Source organism: Callithrix jacchus, chromosome 15 (assembly GCF_049354715.1).
Source record: "Callithrix jacchus isolate 240 chromosome 15, calJac240_pri, whole genome shotgun sequence".
NCBI lineage: Eukaryota > Metazoa > Chordata > Mammalia > Primates > Cebidae > Callithrix > Callithrix jacchus.
The window spans coordinates 50,987,869-51,009,878 of NC_133516.1; the positions used below are offsets into that span (position 1 = coordinate 50,987,869).

The following is a 22,010-nucleotide window of genomic DNA, read 5'->3' on the forward strand; positions in this document are numbered from 1 at the left end:
AAGGCATGTTAACCTTTCTGAGCCTCCCTTTTTATATCCTCATCTGGGGGTAAGACCATCTTCCTTGCACAGTTATAGGGAGAATTAGACGGGTAATGTTTGCATGCAACCCACTGTTTATGGTGAGATCTCAAAAATGGCAGCTTTCTTTCTTTTTACCTTGATAGATTTCTTTAATCCTGACGTAATCTGTCTTCACATTCTTTTAGTTTCTAAAACTGGCCAAGCTTCTCCTGGCTTTACACCCTTGGAGAATGTTATATGTCATTCTCTTAGACCCTAGAGAGCTTCTACTCTTTTTGTCTAATTGTGTCTTCTTTCATCAATCCTCAAGTCTAAGCTTAAGCATCACCTTACCAAAGGGGCCCATTGTGTCCCTCCAATTCAGCTATAGCTCCCTTTATTCCCTCTCATCACCCTTGGCTTTTATAGGATTAATTGTCATGTCAACTTACTGAGAGAGGTTACCTCTTTTTCTCCCTATTGGCCTGTAAGTTTCAGGAAAGCAGGCCTATTGGATCCCCACTGACTAGGACAGTGACTGACTGCCACATAGTTGATATCCTAATATTTGTTGAACACAGGGTTTTCCTTTTTTTTTTCTTTTTTTTTTTGAGACAGAATTTTGCTCTGTCACCCAGGCTTGAGTGCAATAGCACAATCCTGGCTCACCACATCCTCCGCCTCCTGGGTTTAAGCAATTCTCCTGCCTCAGCCTCCTGAGTAGCTGGGATTATAGGTGCATGCCACTGAGCCTGGCTAATTTTTCTATTTATCAGTAGAAATGGGGTTTCACCATGTTGGCCAGACTGGTCTCAGACTTCTGACCTCAAATGATCTACTCATCTCAGCCTCCCAAAGTGCTGGGAGTATAGGTATGAGCCACCACACCTAGCCAGACACAAGATTTTTCAAATCATGTACATTTTTCCCTGGCCCCAACTGCTATGGTTAGTGTTTGTCCCCTCTGAAACAAATTGTTGAACCTTAATCACCAATGTGGCAGTATTGAGAGATGGGACTTTTTAAGAGACAACTGGGAGATGAGAACTCTGCCCTTAAGAATGGATTAATATGGCCTGGAGTAGTGTCCCACGCCTGTAATCCCATCAATTTGGGAGGCCGGCAGATCACGAGGTCAAGAGATCAAGACCATCCTGACCAACATGGTGAAACCCTGTCTCTATTAAAAATACAAGAATTAGTGGCTCACGCCTGTAATCTCAGCACTTTGGGAGGCCGAGGCGGGTGGATCACGAGGTCAAGAGATCGAGACCATCCTGGTCAACATGGCGAAACCCCATCTCTACTAAAAATACAAAAAATTATCTGGGCATGGTGGCATGTGCCTGTAATCCCAGCTATTCAGGAGGCTGAGGCAGGAGAATTGCCTGAACCCAGGAGGCGGAGGTTGCGGTGAGCTGAGGTCGCGCCATTGCACTCCAACCTGGGTAATGAGCGAAACTCTGTCTCAAAAAAAAAAAAAAGAATGGATTAATCCATTCATAGATTAATGGATTAATGAGTTAATGTGGAAATGGGACTGATGGCTTTATAATAAGAGGAAGACAGACCTCAACTAACACATTGAACCTTTCACCATGTGGTTCCCTGTGCTGCTTCAGGACCCTGCAGAGCCCCCATCAACAAGAAGGCCCTTACCAGATATAGTCCTTTGACCTTTGATTTCTCAGCCTCTAAAACTGTAAAAAATCATTTTCTTTTCTTTGTAAATTGCCCAGTTTCAAGTATTGTGATAGGCAATAGAAAACGAACCAACCCCTCAAAAACAAGTTCTTTCACTTTTCCCCTTCCTCCCTCCAAAACTGAGTCTCTGCTTTAAACACTGAAGGCAGGACCCATAGAGATAGATGTAATACTTTTTCCTATATAAGCCCCCAGGATTTCTCAGTGAGGGATAACTTTGGACAACGTTTTGTTGTGTCGGATTATTCCATACACTGCAGTATGATTTTTATTATTGTTGTTTGTTTTCTGAGAAAAGGTCTCACTATGTTACCCAGGCTAGAGTGCAGTGGTGTGATCCTGGCTCACTGCAGCCTTGGCCTCCTGGGCTCCAGTGATCCTCCTACTTCAGCCTCCTGAGTAGCTGGGAGCACAGGTACATGCCATCATGACTGGCTATTTTTTTTTTTTTTAGGGATGGGGTTTCACCCCGTTCCCTAGGCTGGTCTCAAACTCCTGGGCTCAAGTAATCCTTCTGCCTCAGCCTCCCAAAGTGCTGGGATTACAGGTGTAAGCTACCACACCTAGGTGCAGTATATTTAATGATGCTGGTTCTCTCCAAATCATTAGGGAAGCCAAAACATATTTCCAGATGGCCCATCGGGTATGGTAGAGTCCCAGTTGTAAAATTACAGATCTTTTAAACCTTAGGTACTTCATGAATGTTATAACCATTCAAGAAGAGAAAGTTATATGAAACTCAGAAGTTAGGTGAACTCCCATCCCCCTCCTAGTCCCAGTACACCATTCTTGCCAAGACTTCTGATATTCAAAAGCAAAACGATACAGAATGTGTTTGTGTGTGTTTTAATGTTAAGAACAGCAATCAGGTAAGTATTGCCAAAACAGATCTTTCCCACCCTTCCTATATTCTTTTGCAGAGGTGACAGACTCTCCCTGAATCACCAAAGGCAGAAAAAGATGAAAGTGTTACCCTTGTAACATGCTGATGGTGGGCTCAGATTCTGATCTGAGATTAATCTCAGATGCACTATTTCCAAAGATAATCAAGAGTGAAGTCCACAGGTCCATACATCTGATAGGGCTGGATTTTGAGAGGGCTTCTCAAGAGCGTTGTAGAAGAGCCTTTTGTAATTCACATTATCACACTGTCCCTGAACAATCCGAAATGGGGAAGGATCAATAGATACTTTCAGTGCCACTGATCAATATTAGTTCATTATGGTTATCTGTGATTTTAACAAGTATATTAACTAGTGTAAGACATTTTATTGACTAGAAAACAATTTAAGAAACGTACTTGATCCACTAGCAATAAATTATGTACTTGATCCTCTAGCATTCAATAATTCAGTTCAGTGGGCACCACCTGAGACTGGGTAGTTTCCCAAGTAAGGGTTATTGTGACCTGTGCTTGGATTTAGGCCTGACTCTGCCCTTCTGCCACTAGAAAATGAAAGAAAATTAGGACTGTTATCGTTAGGAAATAACAATGAGCAAGAATAACTGGACTTAGCATGTATCCATTCAACTTTCATTAATCCATTAAAAAAGTTCTGTTTGCTACTTTCACTCTTTCTATGGAGAAGTTGCTCCTGGAAAGGATTCATGGAATGAGGAATTCATAGTTTAGTATTTGGAGTTTGCCAACTCAGGATTTACTTCCTGCTTTTCTCCTACTAGTGGTAAATTATATGACCTTTCTAATTCTCAGATTCTTTCTCTGTAAAATGGAGATTATATAGCACTATACACCCTATTAGGCTGCTGTGGGGATTAAATGGTGAAACACATATAAAACACTTTTGCACACCAGCCTGGCACACACTGAACTAGAATTCAACAAATGCCAACTCATTTTTGCAGCAGAACATACTTTCCTTTTTTCTACTCCAAAGTGGCAGAAGGATGGCAGTGGAAGGGAGGCAGAATAGTAGAAAACAGCTAGGGAAGTCCAGAGGAGGGGCATATGAAAAGAGAGAAACAGGCCGGGTATGGTGGCTCACATGTAATCCTAGCACTCTGGGAGGCTGAGGACAGCAGATCACTTGAGGTCAGGAGTTCAACACCAGCCTGGACAACATGGTGAAAACCCATGGATACTAAAAATACAAAAATTAGCTGTGTATGGTGGTGCGCTCCTGTAATCCTAGCTACTCGGGAGGCTGAGGCAGGAGAATTGCTTGAACCTGGGAGGTGGAAGTTGCAGTGAGCTGAGATTGTGCCACTGCACTCCAGCCTGGGCCACACAGCAAGATTCCGTCAGAAAAAAAGAAAAAGAGAGAAACAGGATGTAAGAGGCTCACTAAACTTTGAGCTGATAAAGGAGTGAAGTTTTTCATTATCTTCTGGGCTTTGTGTACATGTCAAAGGATTTTTCTCTTTGGAAATAGACTGTATCTCCACGCCCTGTGAGATAATAGGAGACAACTATTGGCCTGTCTTAACAAGCATGGATGAAGCACCTCCCTTGACATAACTCCCTTGACATAACTCATAACTTTAATAAGTCAGTGCTTATTAAAGGGTGGTCTGCAACTTGGGGCAAGATAAGTACAGAAATTGAGAGTTGGTATTTAGAAACTTTGATTGCAACTTGAAAGGGTAGTTTTATGTCTGCTGAATCTAATAATAAATAGGGATGTATATTTTCTTATCTGTTTCTTCAATCATCTAGTAATTTACTTCTTTCTGAATTAGCTTTTCTCCTCTAGTAATTTGCTTTTATTTTACTTTATAAAACTATTGGTACACAATGGATTGGAAATTTTAAAAATTGGTCTTTCACTACTGATAGTTTGAGAAGCACTACTCCAGAAAATAATCCAAACTTGCTTCTCGTACTGAAGAAAGTCAGTCATTCTTCTAGTTCTGGAAGCTCTTTAAGGACTGACATTTGTGGAAACTCTTTAGTGTGAACCTTTGTTCCTAAGAACAGGCCAAACTATTTCTTATAATATTTAAGCTTTTGTAAGTACAAGAAGTAATTTTGAAAAATATTCTCAAATATAGAAAAATATATAAACATCAAGGAGGGTGAGGCAATTTTAAAAACCCACCTTTTTAAACATACATCTTTATCAGGCACATCAATATGTATTGATACAGAGGCCCAAGACACATTAGGCGAACAAAAAACAAGAAACAGAAACAAGCTGTAAAATTGTACTTGTAATATGCTGGATTTAAAAGTAAATTACTATGTGCGTAGAAAAAAATCCAAAAAAATATGCAATAAATTATTATATCTGAGAGTGTTAGGCTAATGGGCATGATTATGTTTTTGTTATATTTTGTGTTTTCATTTAATATTTTTACCATGAATATATGGTATTTTGTAATAAAAAAGGAAACTTTCATGTTGAATAATGTAATTTTGTCACTTTTTGGTTTTTTAATAAATAATGTTTAATTGGTTTAATATCAATGTAGTTGAGAAATATTTTTCAAGAGAGATGAAGGAATTCATGTAGTAGGCTTGCTAAGTTTCCATTTCTTTCTTCCTTTTTTTTTCTGAGACAAAGTCTGGCTCTATTGCCCAGGCTGGAGTATGGTGGCACGATCCTGGCTTGCTGTAAAGTCTGCCTCCCAGGTTCAAGCTATCCTCCCACCTCAGCCTCCCAAGTAGCTGGGATTACAGACACACATCACCACGACTGGCTAATTTTTGTATTTTCATAGAGATGGGGTTTCACCATGTTGCCCAGGCGGTCTTGAACTTCTGACCTCAACTGATCCTCCCGCCTCAGCCTCCCAAAGTGCTGGGGTTACAGGTGTGAGCCATCACCCCTGGCCCTGAGCTTCCATTTCTATACCTTCTTTTGCTCTTTGGGAGCCAAGTTCTATTTGTCCTTTCAAGGCATACTTGCAATTGTAACCATACCATTTCTGGAAGACAAATATATTATTTTATGAAGATAAATATATGGAAATATTAAGGTCTCCCTATATTTCATTTCCACTCCATTCTCTACATTATATAGGATTAAAGGATGTCAGAGAACTAATTTCTTGAATTGAGAAGACCTGTTTGCCAGTCTGTGAGATTAGTATAAATTACTTGCTACAAACAAACAACATTCCCAAGATTAAAAAACCTAGAAATTCTCATCAGTCATCCTCAGTGAGACAAACTACCGTATTTCATCAATTCTAAGACAACTTTATTGTAAGACAAAGCATTATTTTTCATGTATTGCTAAGAAAAAACTGCCAATTCAAGTAGAATATGCCGTAAATCAAAAGATGAACCCTACTATCGCACACTTGTCAAAAAAAAAAAAACAAAACAAAAAATGAACATTATTTTCAAATGTAAATATTTTAAAATGTACATCAGGCCAGGTGTGCTGGCTCATTCCTATAATCCCAGCACTTTGGGAGGCTGAGGCAAAAGGATCACCTGAGGTCAGGAGTTTGAGGCCAGCCTGACCAACATGGAGAAACGCCATCTCTACTAAAAATACAAAATTAGCTGGACGTTGTGGCACATGCCTGTAATCCCAACTACTCGGGAGGCTGAGGCAGGAGAATCACTTGAACCCAGGAGGCAGAGGCTGCAGTCAGCCGAGGTCATGCCATTGCACTCCAGCCTAGGCCACAAGAGCAAATAATCTCAGTCTTAAAAAAAAAAAAAAAAAAATGCACATCCTAGAATTAATAAAATACGGTAATACTGTAATTAAAAATCTTAAATCTTGCCCAATGTTATTACTTGAAATAGGGCACTGTGACCTACTTCACATGAATCCTTGACATAAATGGAAAAATACATAAACATTTTCAGTAGCACACCTTTCATTTATTGACCTATGTAAAAAAATAATAGGTCTTGAAAAGTCAGAACAATAAAAGAATATGCAAAAGGGTTATTTCTGTTTCTAGAAGGCTATACAAATATGCAAAAAAAGAATAAGTTATTTTTTTTGCTTGTCTTTTTTCCAAAATTTTTTGCCAAACTTCATTTCTAATTATACAAATGACTAAGGACCAGTTCAACAAATCATTTATATATATATATATATATATATATTACATGCTTTGGAATATCGATAGAAAATGTTCCAAAAAAGTTGTTCAGAAACTTTTCTATTCACAATATGAACAAGGAACGTGTATAAAAGAGGGGGTAAGGAGCACCTTTTATGGAATTTTGAAGCAAAGATGACAAAAAAGATCGATCTGGAATATGGAAATCATTTGGTCTAAAAAACAAACAAAACTCTACAATAAACCATAGCTAATTAGTTCTTCCAAGGAAAGTATGAGGTAGTTTTAGCCTCATAATTAAATCCACTGCAGCTTGGAGATGTTTTGTCGTTGTTGGTTTTTTTAATTTTAACCTTGTTTTTGTCACATGGTGACTTGGAACCACTTGCGGAATCCAGACTTGTTTAATTTTCTAATGTTCACCATTTTAAGGCACACAATTCATCCAAAATGACATGGCTTTTTTTTTTTGCTGTTGTTTTGGATGCTTTCTGTATCATCTTAAAATACTTTTTCAAACTCATAATTATAAAAACTTTCCACATTAAGTCTGCCACTTAAAATGACAGCCACGTTGGCGAATTACCATCCAGAACAATAGCTCATCATGCAATCAGTGAAGAAAGGGAAGAGGAGCTCAATGATATTGTACCTTAGACAATTCTCCAAGCAGAGTTTGTCAATTATTCAGTGGGCTGCTTCGTTTTCCCCAATCTGCTACCATAAGTTATATTACAGGATGCTATGGTAATAAGTTTTTCCAGAACCCTTTATGGTGCTTATGAAAAACATTGCTCTTTATAGTATCCTAAAAAACATTTACACTCATTCAGAACTTCATGAAAATCCAACTTCAAGTAATTTTCCAATACTGTCTAAATTGTCCATGTCTGTGTAGAAAGAGCATGCTATTCTTCATCAGCTCACAAATTCAAACTTGGTGATGTGAGCAATGACTCCAGAGCTTCTGGTTCCCCTTTTCTTATCCTGCTGAATTGTGCTCTGAGATTTCCCCTGTCCTTATTGCCATAGGACATCCTGAATGTCCTTTCATGGTTTTGAGGTTTGCCTTTAACAACTCCTATTCCCTTAAAAAGTGCTTGCTGTTAATGAAGGCTTCACGCTGAGTCCTCTCTTGGCACTGCTTCAATGTGTGGGCAGACTCTGCTGTTAGATTAGTGCCTAGAGTTTGAAAGTCCAAGTCTCTCTTCAGGGGCTTTGTGGGGCTTAGTGTGTGATTCACTGATTCACTTCCAGGGCAACTAAGTCTTCTCTTCAACCTTTGACGTCTTTAGGTTTCTAAAGCCAACATCCTCTGGGAAGACGAATACAATTTGCAAGGCACACTAGTGTGAGAATGCAGTGCTTGGTCAAGCGGTCCAACTGCAGTTCAGACTAATGTTCCAGGTTTTGAGTCTTCATGCCAAAAGAGTCTCTGCTCGCTACTCTCCAGGCTGTCTTCCAGTGGGTGTCCATCTGTACCGTCCAGTTGACTGATTTCTGTGTACTGTCTATTAAAAAAAAAAAAAAAAACGGAAAAGTTACTATTTGTGTCCATATTTTTCTCCCTACAGCAGAAAGACTACTACATTTGAAGAAGTTAGTAGGAAGCACTGTTAAGAAAAATTTCCCAAAATGTAGAGATAACGCAAAGGAAACGGATGGCTGCATGCTTTTCCAATGTCATACTGGAGCATTGTTTAACAGGCCCATAAAAAGGATTATTTAATTCTCTGGAAAGATATATCTTTGTTTAACTTGTATTTAACATTGATCAGGACCCAGATTGTATTAAGTTGTATGTTAACTTGTAGATTTCTGTCTCAGAGAAATACAAATAACTTGTCTAGTAAAAAAAGATTATGGTTACAGTTTTACGGCCCTATAGGACATTAACTGGTTTTGAATCTAATGTAGTAGTCTTTTCCAGCATTCTTTCAGTGCTTGAATTCACTTTGAAGCAGCTTTACCATTCTGCTAGTTCACTTATAATGAGTTAAAAAATCTTTGACCCATGTCTATTCTAACTTGTGCAAGTTATTTTTAACTTTTTAAAATGTATATGGTGACAATCACATTTTAAGTATTCTTCAAATTAAGGGAATATGCTAGATGCTTTCCTCAGGGACAAAATAATATATTTAGAAGGTGGCCGGGGCACTTAGGGACATCTATGATAACCCTAGGGTTTGTGGATCAGGCATAAATTGGAAGTGACCTAGGAAACAGCATCACATTTAAAAATCATAGGCATATTTAGATGGCAATTCCACATGAGAACATCCTATCATACTACAGACCATTCTGATAAGCAAAACTGCATTATTATCACCGTAGGTTAAGAGAGATTAGATTGTTAGTTGATTTCTTTTTTATTTCACATTCTAAAGTCTTTTAGTAAAGGTTATTTTTTACAAAGGCTTTGGAAGAAGAGCTTTGGAAATTAAGGATTTAGCGTTTTCATGTAACACAAAAAACAAAACCAGGTTTCATAATTTCACACATCAGTCAGTTTCAAGCAAAACTCCTGCTATGCAAGAGGCAACACACAGATTGGAAGTACTGTACTTACTACAGCTGGCTACACTTAGCAAAAGAGAATTTACAACTGATCTCACTTCTGGAGACACAACCATTCTTGGGGATAGAAGCCCTTCGTTTTGCCTAGTAATAGATAGAGTTAGACAGAAAAAGGGAAAGGGAAATGGAAAACAGGAGGTCAAAGAAAAAAAGTTATTTGAAAATACAGTTTGCAGCAGTACAGCCAAGAATTTGACTGCATTATATACTATGTAGCTTCAACATTTCTACTTTGGGAAGTTTATGCCAATGACAATTACGCCAATTGTACTAGAAAAAATTTTAATGGTAAAAATTAGTATCTTTCTATAATTTTAAGACCTAGATACTCTAGGGAAAAGCACTTTAAATAATATACTTTATTTTAAAAAAACAATAAAACACTAATATATTGCTATGCATTTCAAATCTTTAGCTTAAGGGAAAAGTTTAGTTTCTCATCTTTATCTTAAAACCTAATTTCTCTCTTATTTTAAAAACCATGTTTTCATAAAAACAATTTACAGAATTTCAGAGCTAATTTCTAAAGCTTTATGAATGATTGTTATTATCCTTGCCTTGTTAATAGGTTAAATTGATCAGACTGTAACATTAAAAAAATTCTAAATAAAAATCTGGATGGAAATAAGTATCTGTATCTCTGTGGCTTTAAGGGCAAAGTGGCATATCTTTCTGGAAAGCAAGAACTTGAAAAAATACACTTTTCAATTTAATCCATTAACCCTATTTATTAGAATGTACCCTAAGAAAATAATCCAGGATTCAGACAAGTATTTGGGACAAAGATGTTAATAGCTGCAGTACTGGGTTAGGCACCGACTCATGCCTGTAATCCCAGCACTGTGAGAAGCCAAGGCAGGTGGATCACAAGGTCAGGAGTTTGAGACCAGCCTGGTCAACACGGTGAAAACCTGTCACTACTAAAAACACAAAAGTTAGCCAGACATGGTGGTGCGTGCCTGTAATCTCAGCTACTTGGGAGGCTGAGGCAGGAGAATCACTTGAACCTGGGTGGCAGAGGTTGCAGTGAGCTGAGATCGTACCACTGCACTTCAGCCTGGGCAACATCATTTCAAGGCTCCATCTTGAGAAGAAAAAAAAATAGCTGCAGTACTTTAATTAAAATAAAAAAGAAAGAAAAATCTAAAAACCTCTCAAAACAGCTGTTCAAAAAATGAGGCACTTTTAAATAAAGCATGGTATATTTAAGTGGAATATCATATTGGTCATATAAAATCAGGTTCTGAAAATTTTAAAACACATGGGAACATGGTTATGTTACGATGTTAAGATTTTTTTTTAAATGGAGATGTAGAATTTCATGTATAACATAAGATGTAAAACTGTATGTACAATATCATTATAACCATACAAAATGGTCAGAGAAAAATGGGGAAATTGGGAAAATATGCCAAAATGTTAAGAGCTGCTATCTCTGGAACAGGGGAATTGTGGCTAATTTATTTCTACTTATTTATCTCTTTATTATAAATTTTCCACCATGAGCTCATTTATGTACACACATACACAAATACAATAGGGATCTTTAAATAGCTTCTGATTTCCTGTACATTATGCCCCTTTGATCCCCTATCAAGCCATCTTGGGCTGTCTGAGATATATGAGCAGACTTGGTAAAAACAGATTTTCTCTAAAAATGCTTAACACTTCCTGAGTCCAGTGACAGCAGTGTTAAGGATATTAGAACTGCCTAATGGACCAAAAGTTTTAGCATCATTTCTAACTGAGTCAACAAAAAGGAAAGTAAAATTACACAAACATGAAAAGAATTTGCAAATATATTATTTAAAATTGGTTAGAACTAAACTGATAAGGCTCAGCTCAAATTTTAGGCCAGTCATTTTGGTTCTTGCTCCTAACTCATTTTCAAACATCATTTACGGAAGTCCAAACTATTTGACGTCCTCTGAAATATATTTTCATTAAAATTCTATTTTGAGTACACCCTTTGTTTAGCTGAGACAATTGGCTTAGTATTTCAAGCCAAGAAAAACTCCTACTAAATGTGGAGAAAAAATAAGGCATTTGGGGATGAATATTTCTAATTTGCTTGTAACACTGAATGTCTTGATAAGAAACTGCTAAAGTCTCAAATTTACCAGCACAGAAACCTTTATAAGTTGTAGTCTGTATAAGTCTTCTGTGCCTGAAGCAATCTGACTTAAAGAAATAAAATTACACTCTAAAAAACCAGAAATTGCCCTACTTCTTGGTACCATACATGTGGATTATCTTTTGTGAGAAAGTAGAAGGGAGAAATGACCTTTTCAAACTTAATTCCTGCATACAACAAGAATTTTTTAAAAAGCAATTCAGAGTTTGCAATTAAAAAAAAACAATTTTAACAAATTGCTCTTGTACATTTCCTCTAATGTGTACAAAGGACTTCTTTTACAGACAAACGGGACAGCTGGTTGTGTCTGTTGCTTTGTAACAAATACAGGATCAGACACGAAAAGGCAGCAAATGTTTGAAATCCGGCCTACCAACTGTCTGAGGAACCTTGGTATGAACAGCTTTTCCTGGAGTAGAGATATTTTTCCTGCAAGGTTTCAAAAGAGACTTAAAATGGACATATCACTCATAGGGTTTCAAACACCATAATTTTTTTTAAAAAGCTTCAGACTCAGAATTCAACGTACAGACTAAAGAACAGAATGCGTTACTTAGGGTGATAGCAAACTTTTTCTTAAAGGCCAGGTATTTTTTGCTTTGGTGTCTGTACAAGTAGTTCTTTGTAAACATTAGAGGAAATACACAAAAATTCAATGTAAGATTGAAGAACATGGTCAAATTTGAATGAGTTAGATTAGGGGTTAGCAAACTTTTTCTTAAAGGTCAGATACTTTTTGGCTGTAGTGGCCAGATATTTTTGGATTTGGTGCAACTACTGAGCTCTGCCCTTATAGTACAATCCACAGATAACATGTAAATGAATGAGTGTGGCTATTCCTCAGTGAAACTTTATTTACCAAAACATGTGGCTGCTGAATTTGGCCCACAGGCTATAGTTTGCCAATCCCAAAACTAGATTATCTGACATTTGTAAATTAGGATCTCTGAATTCTTTTGAACTGGAACAGGTGCCTAGGATTTTCAAGGACTGCTTCCTCACCTGCTTGGAGAGGGTAAAGGATTATAGACATTGCCATAGCAGCTGGTGTAAGAAGAATGTGCTGGAGTCTCATAATCCGACAGCCCTATGGTTAACTGGGTCCTCCAGTTCCCAGAAGCATTTGTAGAAGACACTGAAAGTAAAAATGGAAAAAGAGACAAAATTAATAAAAATATAAAGAGTGAAAAATTGTTGAGGTCATTCAGATGTACATTGTGATCAGTTTTGTCAGAGTAGAGATTAAGAGAGTTTGGAACCAACAGAGTTCCTATTCCAATTTAGTGACTTCCTGGCTATGTCACCTTAAGCAAGTAGTTTATCCCCTTTAAGATTCAGTTTTCTCATCCATGCAGTAGGGAAAATAATATTAACATATTCTTTATAGGTATGATCCCAGGATTAAATAAGGTAATTTTGAAAATCTTTAGCACTGTACTTGATACAGAATAAGCACTCAATAAATGATGACTATTAATATTATTATTGAGAATAAGATTAATTGAAAGATAAATTTGCCCCTGGTTGGGGCCAGGGGTGGTGGCTCGTGCCTGTAATCCCAACACTTTGGGAGGCTGAGGCAGGAGGATCACTTAAGGCTAAGAGTTTGAAACCAGCCTAGCCAACATGGTGAAACCCTGTTTCTACCAAAAAATACAAAAATTAGCCAGCTGTGGTAGTGCCTGCCTCTAATCCCAGCTACTTGGGAGGCTGAGACAGGAGAATTGCTTCAGCCCATGAAGTAGAAGTTGCAGTCAGCCAAGATCACGCCACTGCACTCCAGCCCTGGTGACAGAGTGAGTCTGTAACAAAATAAATAAGTAAATAAAAATAATTTCAGGTCAGACTTAGTGGCACAAGCCTGTAAGCCCAGCACTTTGGGAGGCCAAGGCAGGAGGAACGCTTCAGCCCAGGAGTTCAAGGCTAGCCTGGGCAACTGGGGAAACCCCATCTCCGCAAAAAATACAAAAATTAGCCTAGTGTAGTGGTGTACTCCTATAGTCCCAATTAATTGGGAGGCTGAGGCAGGAGGACCACTCGAGTCTGGGAAGTCAAGGGTGCAGTGAGCTGTGTTTGCACCACTGCACTCCAGCCTGAGCCACCAACAGAGATCCTATCCCAGAAAAGAAAATGAGAATAATACATAAATCTTTTTAAAAATAACCGAAAAGATAAGCAAGAAAACAATTTTCATATATTGTGAGAAATCTTCCCATTCAGGCAATGGTGTTGTAAAGGTAAGATGATGAGTTTGGGTTTGTCAGATGCCTTGGAGGAAATGTGTTTCTTAAGTAGCCTTGTTGAGAGGTGACTATTCCTCAGCCAAAGACAACACTGGCCACTGGATTGAGGCTATTTTTTGTCTTTAAAAAAAGTGTGTGTGTGTGTGCTGGGGGAGGTGGGGCAAGGTGGTAACTAGTTCAGGAAGGAATTCAGGAAGAAGGGATTTAGTTTTACAGAGGAACTGAACTAGAAGAAGACAAGGGGACAATTTGGGAGCAAAACCCAACAAATGCCTCATCACTGGGCATTTGTTGTCCTCTCTGTAAAACCAGTTCTGCTCCATGCCTTGGATGCACAAGGTAACCACAATGTCATGCCGTTTGTCCAAGACTCAAAAACCAGCACTGCTCTTTTCCATTTCCTGTTTCTGGCTCCAGACCTACTCCTCTCTCATACCCACAATGTGCCTGTGATCACTAGGGGCAACACATTTCAAAACTCATCTGTGGCCCTGGATATCATGAGGTTTTGACTAACAGATTTAACACTCTCAGTTTGAGCTTCTAAGACATTTCTGAACTGTAAATCAGAGGTTCTGAGCCTTGGTAGTTAAAATGTCAGTGCTGGGAGGCTGGGTGTGATGGCTCACGCTTGTAATTCCGGCACTTTGGGAGGCTCAGATGGGAAGATGACTTGCAGCCAGGGGTTGCAGCCTGGGAAACAGAGCCCAGTCTCCACAAAAAAAAAAAAAAAAAAAAAAAAAAAAAAAAAAAATTAGCCAGGCATAGTGGTGCACACTTGTAATCCTAGCTACGTGGGAGGCTGAGGCGGGAGGATCACATTGAGCCAAGGAGTTTCAAACTGAGTCAGTTATAATGGCATCACTGACTCCAATGTAGGTGACAGACTGAGACTCTGTGTCTTTAAAAAAGAAAAAAAAAAGAGCTGAGCTAGGATAGGATCTCCATCCCGCCACTTAGTAGCTTTGGAACTTGGGTTATTTAAACTCTGTAGCCAGAGTTACCTAAGCTGCAAAATTATCATAATAACAAGCATAACAATAGCAATCACTATATAGAACTGTTGCATACGTTAAATAGGAGAGTGCAAGTAATATGCTGAATTTGCGTGGCATCTAGTAAGCTGTCCACAAATGGTAGTTGTCATTACTAAAACTGAGTCACCAAGACAGCCTTCAGGTGGCTGGAAGGGACTACAAAGCAAGGACTAATTTGGCAAATGACTGGAAATTGATCTCTCCATGAGAATGATGCCTGCCTGTTGTAATACATTTCCATAGTTATAAAGTGGAGACAGAAATAAGGGGAATTCCAGAAGGGAATTCTAGGAGTACGGATTCCATCCCTGTAGTTCTTTAAAGAGCAATGCCTTTTGGTCTGTGAGGCCACACCTTGCTGGTGTCAGCGAGGCTCATACCAAGTCTGAAACAGGAAGCATCACCTCCATTCTCACCTTTAGCCCAGATACTAAGCTAACAGCCAGGAATGTTGAGGTTCCTAGTTACACCTGCTTCCCCCACGGGGCACCTCCCCAGTCCTGTGCTGTAGTGACTGTCCACACACATCTCAGCCCTCCTTGTTTGGTTTTTCCCTTTTAGTACTCTGCCTGACCCTGCCCAGGTTTGATCTGTGAAAGTTTCTCACATCTTGAATTTTAAGAGGAAAACAAAGTGTTTTCTAGGTCAGAGCCATAAATAAGAAATAAGTACAGAAGCCCTTTCATATGTTAGATGTGGTAATAGATGGGACAGCCCTAGTGAAAGTGCAAAGTCCCACACAAATCGAAGAGAACTTGAACCCAAACAGAAATCTCCATGGAAACGCCTCTTGTCAACAAGCATATGAAACTTTTAAAGGTGTAGTTTTCACTGACTACTCATACAATGATTCAGGAATCCTTATACTATGTCTCACTAAGGTGTCATGCTGATAAAGGAGAAGATGAGACTCATGACCTCTGGTTTTCTGGCAGTTTGAGAATGCATTCATTTCTTAGAGTTTTAAAATTTCTTCATTTTAAAACATTCCTCTGGCCGCTGACTCAGCTTGTCGTGGCCAGGAACTAGTTCAATACTGGGTCCTCCATAGCTTGAATGTGGCTGCTCTTTTGCTGAATAAATAAAACCATACACAGAGCCATACATATACCCTATCTTCTATTTCTCTCCTTAAAGTACCTAGCACAGCTGGGAGTAGCAGGAAGTCCTCCACAAATGTTAGCAGAGTTAGGGGCCAAAGTCAACATCAAGGGTATAAAGGAAACATCTCTATTTGAAGTTATCTTTTAAAATCCCTTAAGTCAACCATAAAGTAGGTATATATGAATATTGAATTATAATATGCATGGCAGGCACTGTGGCTCTCGCCTGTAATCCAAAAACTCTGGGAGGCCAAGGTAGGAGGGTTGCTTGAGGCCAGGAGTTTAAGACCAGCCTAGGCAACAAAGCAAGACCCAATCTAAGCCTCCCTGTTTCTACCAAAAAAAAAAAAAAGATAGGCAAATTACTTAGAATGGTGCTTAATCAATTATAGTTCCTATCAGGATTATTATGAGCCTTATGTAGGCACCTGAGCATTCAAAATGGTCCTTAGATGATCAAATCTTGGTGGTGAACAAGGATAGATGTATAATTCTAATGTTTTCCGCTTACATGAAGGTTTATTCTTTTTTTTTTTTTTTTGAGACAAGTCTCACTCCGTCACCCAGGCTGGAGTGCAATAGCGTGGTCTCGGCTCACTGCAATCTCTACCTCCTGGGTTCAAGCGATTCTCCTGCCTCAGCCTCTTGAGTAGCTGGGACTACAGGCACATGCTAATTTTAGCCGAACTACACACCCGGCTAATTTTTGTATTTTTAGTAGAGACGAGGTTTCACTATGTTGGCCAGGCTGGTCTCAAACTCCTGATCTTGTGATCTGCCCACCTCAGCCTCCCAAAGTGCTGGGATTACAGGCATGAGCCACTGCTTCCAGCTGTACCCTATTCTTTCAAAATATCAAACCTCAATGACATGAACACGTTTAATAGATGTGCCTATCAATGTAAATCCTAAAAAGATAATACAAGTGATACCCCTAACACATTGCAGCAAGGGTGACTGAGTGAGACTCCGTCTCAAAAAAAAACAAAAAACAAAAAAACTAAAACCAAAATCCTAACATAAGGCAGCACAGAGAGTACATGCTCAGTCAATGTTTGCTGAATCTACAATTTGCTTCAATACACTCAAGTGTATTGAGTTCTCTGGAGAGCTGTAAAGAACTGTTTTTAAATTGGAAATCCTGATTGTGGGGTTCCACCGAATGGTTACCACTCTTTTGACCTTGAATACTGGTCCCATGATCCGTGAAGTGGTTTTGGGTGGGCAGGGAACATAATGTAAATAAAATCCAGGTGTGGCGTGTTTTTACGGTATTCTCACCTGAAGAGTAGGAGGATGCACGACTGCTTGGAGAACAAGGTACTTGCAGGCCCGCAAACCCCAGACATCTCTGTGATCCCCTATCTGAATCAAAGCTAGTTTGCGGGCTGTGGCCCTGATCCTTCTGCCCAGAGGCCCGCTGGTACCAGCCACGCAAGTGCTCGGCAACTAAGGCCTTGTGGATGTTTTTGGTGATGTGCTCAGATTTTGCAGCATCCTTTCTTGGCAGCCGGAGAGTTGCATATGGGTTATGGGGTACCCGGTCAACCTCATCTTCATGAAAGGATCTGCTGTAGTCCCTCTGGCGTTCATATCCATAGTGGGCTGAGGACCGGTAGGAAGGGTTGACACTATACTGTCCCTCCGTGTCATTCTCATAGACATAACCACCACTGTAATAAAAGTCACACTCTGCATAGGGTGTGTACCCGGCAATGTAGTAACTGGAAGACGGTGGCTCCTGACTCTTTGAGTAGACACCATTCCTCAAACTATCCTTTTGTGCTAGGTTGGGCATGCTTCCTGAATTTGAAGTAGAAACGTTCTGTTTCTTTGACCTCCTCCGACCCCTGGTGCGAGTGTCCAGGGTCTGGGTGGTGTAATAGGGGCCGCTAACTGGTGTCACACAATAATACTCTGTGCTTGATTGGCTTGTATAGGAAGACCCGTCATCGAGGATTTCTGTGCTGCTGCTTCTTTGGGATTTGGAGAGGGAGAAAAATGGCTTATCACTGTCCATCTCGGAGAGCAGGTGGGACTGGGACTCCAGGCTTCCACTCCGCTGGCGGCAGTGCTGAGACGAAGATTCAGGTCTGAAACAGGAAAAGGCAAATTTGTCAAAACCACGAAGGAAAGGAGGACCCAAATAGGAAAAAAGAATACCATGCTGAGTGGCTGAATAACTCGGGAATGGCAATAGGACTCTGAAGGTTGCCAAAGCTGACTGCACAACAGAATCTATTTGTTCACGAAATCTATTGGCTCACACCTAAGTTCATTACCACGGTCAAAATGAGAAAAGAACTGGGTTCCATTAGTTCTGCAAGCCAAATCCTTCCTTGAGGGCAGGGAAAGACATAAACTGATGATGCACAGTTTGCACTGGAGCCTAAAAAAAAAAACAAAAAACCCAATATGTCTTTGGAGGCTCTGTCTTCCTAGAGGATACGAAGATATGGTACATTCAAGTCTGGGCTGAGTCACATCAGTGGTATATCCCAGATGTATGAGCTCAGACAAGATATTTAACCTCTCTGAATCTTGCTTCCTCCTTTGTAAGATGAGGATGAAAACAATATCTTATTACCTCACAAAAGGCTTGCTATAGGGACTAAATAATACAGTGCATATAAAACATTTAGCATAGCACTCACAAACATTTCAAAATGTTGCTATTGTTACTAACTTCATCCTCACCATTGAACAATGAATGGTAATATGTGACTAGGGAAATTACGGTACTAAAAATTGAATGTATACTTGAACAAATCAAATACATTTTTTTTTGCCAACATATTTGAAACGATAAGTTAGCAGAGAATGTAAAACCATAAAACAAGGTCCTGCTACAGAAAGCCACTTGAAATGATTAAAAACCGCAACACAGCAAGACAGAACCTCAAAGCAAAAATCTACAGAGCCAAAGCAATGAGAATGAAGCTCTCTTACTCCAAGTGGCTGCTGCTGTAGGCGTTTCGGGTAAGAACTGGTGTGGTGGGCATGCTTCGTCCTCCCTGGGGTCGCCTCTCCAGAGTTTTGTAAGGGCTGCTGTGTGTCGACAGCATTTCTCTGTGATGATAAAAAGAAGAATTCAGGAAATGATGAATCTCTCAACATCTCTGGAAAACTTGTCATAAGCTGATAGGAAACTTACTAGGAGCCCAAGGAAAGGGAACATAGGGAGAAAGATAGGAAGGGTATCTTTGTGGTTTAGTGTCCTGGTACATTCTAGGTGAGTTTTAGTGGAAGCATATATGGTCTGACTTTCTAGTCACAAATACGTAGAAAAAGAACTTTTAATAAAGAATACACATGTGGCCACTAGCCACATGTAGCTGCTGAGCATTTGAATTGTGGCTCGCATGACTGAGGAACCAAATTTAAAATTTTATTTACTTTAAATTGGCTAGCACAGCTCTAGCTCCTTGAATCTATCATTTCAGGCAAAAGTTCCTAAATGCTAATCCACAAACTGGGGCTGATACGTGATAAAGTTTTCACTGGCCTTTAACGAATTACAAATATAACAAAGTATAGGTTATATTTTCATAAGTAAAAATTTATCCAATTTGAATAATCCAATAATCTACTTTGATTTTGAGAATAAAATTTCTTCTGTTTGGCCCTTGTAAAGCAAATACCTTCCAATTTGCTGAGATGCAGTATAACATGTTCACTGAAATCACACACATCGTAAGCTTCAGAGCCTGCCAAGTTCTAGGCTACCGAGGTTCAAACCTTGATTCCCATGTTTACTAGTTGATGAACCCAATGAAGTTATTTGTGGTCCCTGGCCCTCAGTGTACTTATTTCTAAAGAGTAATGACAGTAGGGTTGTCATGAGGATTAAATTCATTAATAAATTACATGGGAAAAACATAAACAGTGTCTGGGACACAGTAAATGGTCAATAGCAGCCAGGCATGGTGGCTCATGCCTGTAACCCTAGCACTTTGGGAAGCTGAGGTTGGCAGATCACCTGAGGTCAGGAGTTCAAGACCAGCCTGGCCACCATGGTGAAATGCTACCTGTACTAAAAATACAAAAATTAGCCAGGCACAGTGGCACACGTCTTTAAGCCCAGCTACTTGGGAGGCCGAGGTGGGAGAATTGCTTGAACCTAAAAGGCGGAGGTTGCAGTGAGCCGAGACGATGCCATTGCACTCCAGCCTGGGCAACAGTGCGAGATCACGTCTCAAAAAAAAAAAAGAAAAGAAAAAAGAAAAAAAGGTAAGCGCTCAATAGAAATGTTATATAAAATTAATATAAAATCAAATTAACATGAAATTAAGTGAAATGTTAACTTCATTCAATTAGTATTACTACAACAATGATAATGGATATATTCTTTATACCAAAATGTTTCTTTCATTAATTCATGGTACTATTTGTTTGAACGTTTCTTTCCTATTTTTTTTGAGACAGAATCTCGCTCTGTCACAGGCTAGAGTGTAGTGGTGTCGTCTTGGCTTGCTGCAATCTCTGTCTCCTAGATTCAAGTGATTCTACTGTCTTAACCACCCAAGTAGCTGGGACTACAGGCAGGTGCCACCACACTCAGCTAATTTTTGTATTTTTAGTAGAGACAGGGTTTCACCATGTTGGCCAGGATGGTCTTAATCTCTTGACCTTGTGATCCACCTGCTTCAGCCTCCCAAAGTGCTGGGGGATTACAGGCATGAGACACCACACCCTGCCTTTTTTTTTTTTTTGAGACAGCATCTTGCTGTGTTGCCTGGGCTGGGTGCAGTGGCATGATCATAGTTCACTTCACTCTTGAAATCCTGGGCTGAAGCAATCCTCCTGCCTCAGTCTACCAAGTAGCTAGGACTACTGGTATGAAATACCATGTCTGGCTAATTAAAAAAAAAACAAAACTGGGGGCCAAGCATGATGGCTCAGGCCTGTAATCCCAGCATTTTGGGAGGCCGAGGTGGGTGGATCACCTTAAGTCAAGAGTTCAAGACCACCAGCCTGGCCAACATAGGGAGACTCTGTCTCTACTAAAAATACAAAAATTAGATGGGTATCGTGGCGTGCGCCTGTAATCCTAGCTACCCAGGAGGCTGAGGTGAAAAAAATCGCTTGAACCCAGGAGACGGAGGTTTTAGTGGGCTGAGATTTCACCACTGCACTCCAGCCTGAGCAACAGAGCAAGACTGTCTAAAAAATAAGTTAAAAAAAAATTTTTTTTAAATGTAGAGATGGGGCTTCATTAGATTGCCCAGTCTGGTCTCCAACTCTTGAGCTCAAGTGATCCTCCCACCTTGGCCTCCGAAAGTGCTGGGATTATAGGTGTGAGCTGCCACACTCAGCCTGTTTGAAGATTTCTTTTCAGACAAACCAAACACTGGTAATCCCATCTTGTGTCCTAATTTTTTTTTCTTTTTTAAGGATTCATCCATATAGCCAAATTCTGGGAACCACTGGCCTGTCAAGTTTCTTATTGCCCTGATCATATTTGCAACTGAGATATTTAAGAAAAATGCTTGGATTATCTATTTTACAGATTATAAAATGGGTTTAAGTCCCATGTTTATTTGCAGGATTGGAAATCAGTCCTGCCACTTGGTTTGGCAGAGTGGATTTTAATGACAATTTCCTTAGACCAGTGACTATGAAACTGAACTGAGGACACTATGTCCAAATCCAGATGATAATTAATGTCCCTACAAGTTAATATAGATCGAATAGACTTTAAAGTCAAGGAAATGGTCAAATGCATTTTAAAAGACTTCTTAAAAACATTTTCATTTGCTGCAAACAACAAATAACTGGGTTAGTTTCTATGCCCCAGTTTTACAAAATAACCTCCTCTGGAAGGATAAATAAAAACATGTAAAAATGTATCAACCACACATTGCATTTTGGAGAAAAAAATTTCCTAGCTGTGAGGCATTAACCTTACTGATAATATGAGGTCTCACCTGGACTGCCTGGTATCCACGAACTGTTCATTGATGGATGACTTTCTGAAATGGATTCGCTCAATACCAAGAGACTTAGGGGGAAGAATTCTTGGAGAATGAGGTACTGAACTTGATCGCTGTCCAACAACAGAGAAGGCGTCACTGGCTATAATAAGTAAATGAGTGAATAAAAAAAATCAGTAGGTAAATCAATAAGTAAATAAATATCTTGCCAACACCTTAAAAAAAGAAACTGGAAGATTTAGTGAACGAAGTATTCTTCCAAAGATGATAGTTTTAGAAGTACA

At 39.4% G+C, this 22,010-nt stretch overlaps 1 protein-coding gene across 8 annotated transcripts in view; it reads right to left on the bottom strand.

The window, feature by feature from the left end:
* Positions 1-6,486: 6,486 nt before the first annotated feature.
* The window catches only part of FRMD4B (FERM domain containing 4B), a 364,340-nt gene continuing 348,816 nt past the window's right edge, over positions 6,487-22,010 (bottom strand). For 4 of the 8 annotated variants that reach the window (XM_008982003.5, XM_008982000.4, XM_008982002.5 and 1 more), the window contains 6 exons: positions 21,721-21,868; positions 18,743-18,862; positions 17,075-17,886; positions 12,413-12,545; positions 9,269-9,360; positions 6,699-8,207 (listed from right to left, as the gene is read on the bottom strand). In XM_008982003.5, the coding sequence (XP_008980251.4) occupies positions 8,092-8,207; positions 9,269-9,360; positions 12,413-12,545; positions 17,075-17,886; positions 18,743-18,862; positions 21,721-21,868 (1,421 nt within the window). In that variant the 3' untranslated portion in view covers positions 6,699-8,091. Of the gene's footprint in view, positions 8,208-9,268; positions 9,361-12,412; positions 12,546-17,074; positions 17,887-18,742; positions 18,863-21,720; positions 21,869-22,010 lie in introns of all 8 variants that reach the window. The other 4 variants (XM_035276090.3, XM_008982001.4, XM_035276089.3 and 1 more) reach the window with 1 other exon arrangement.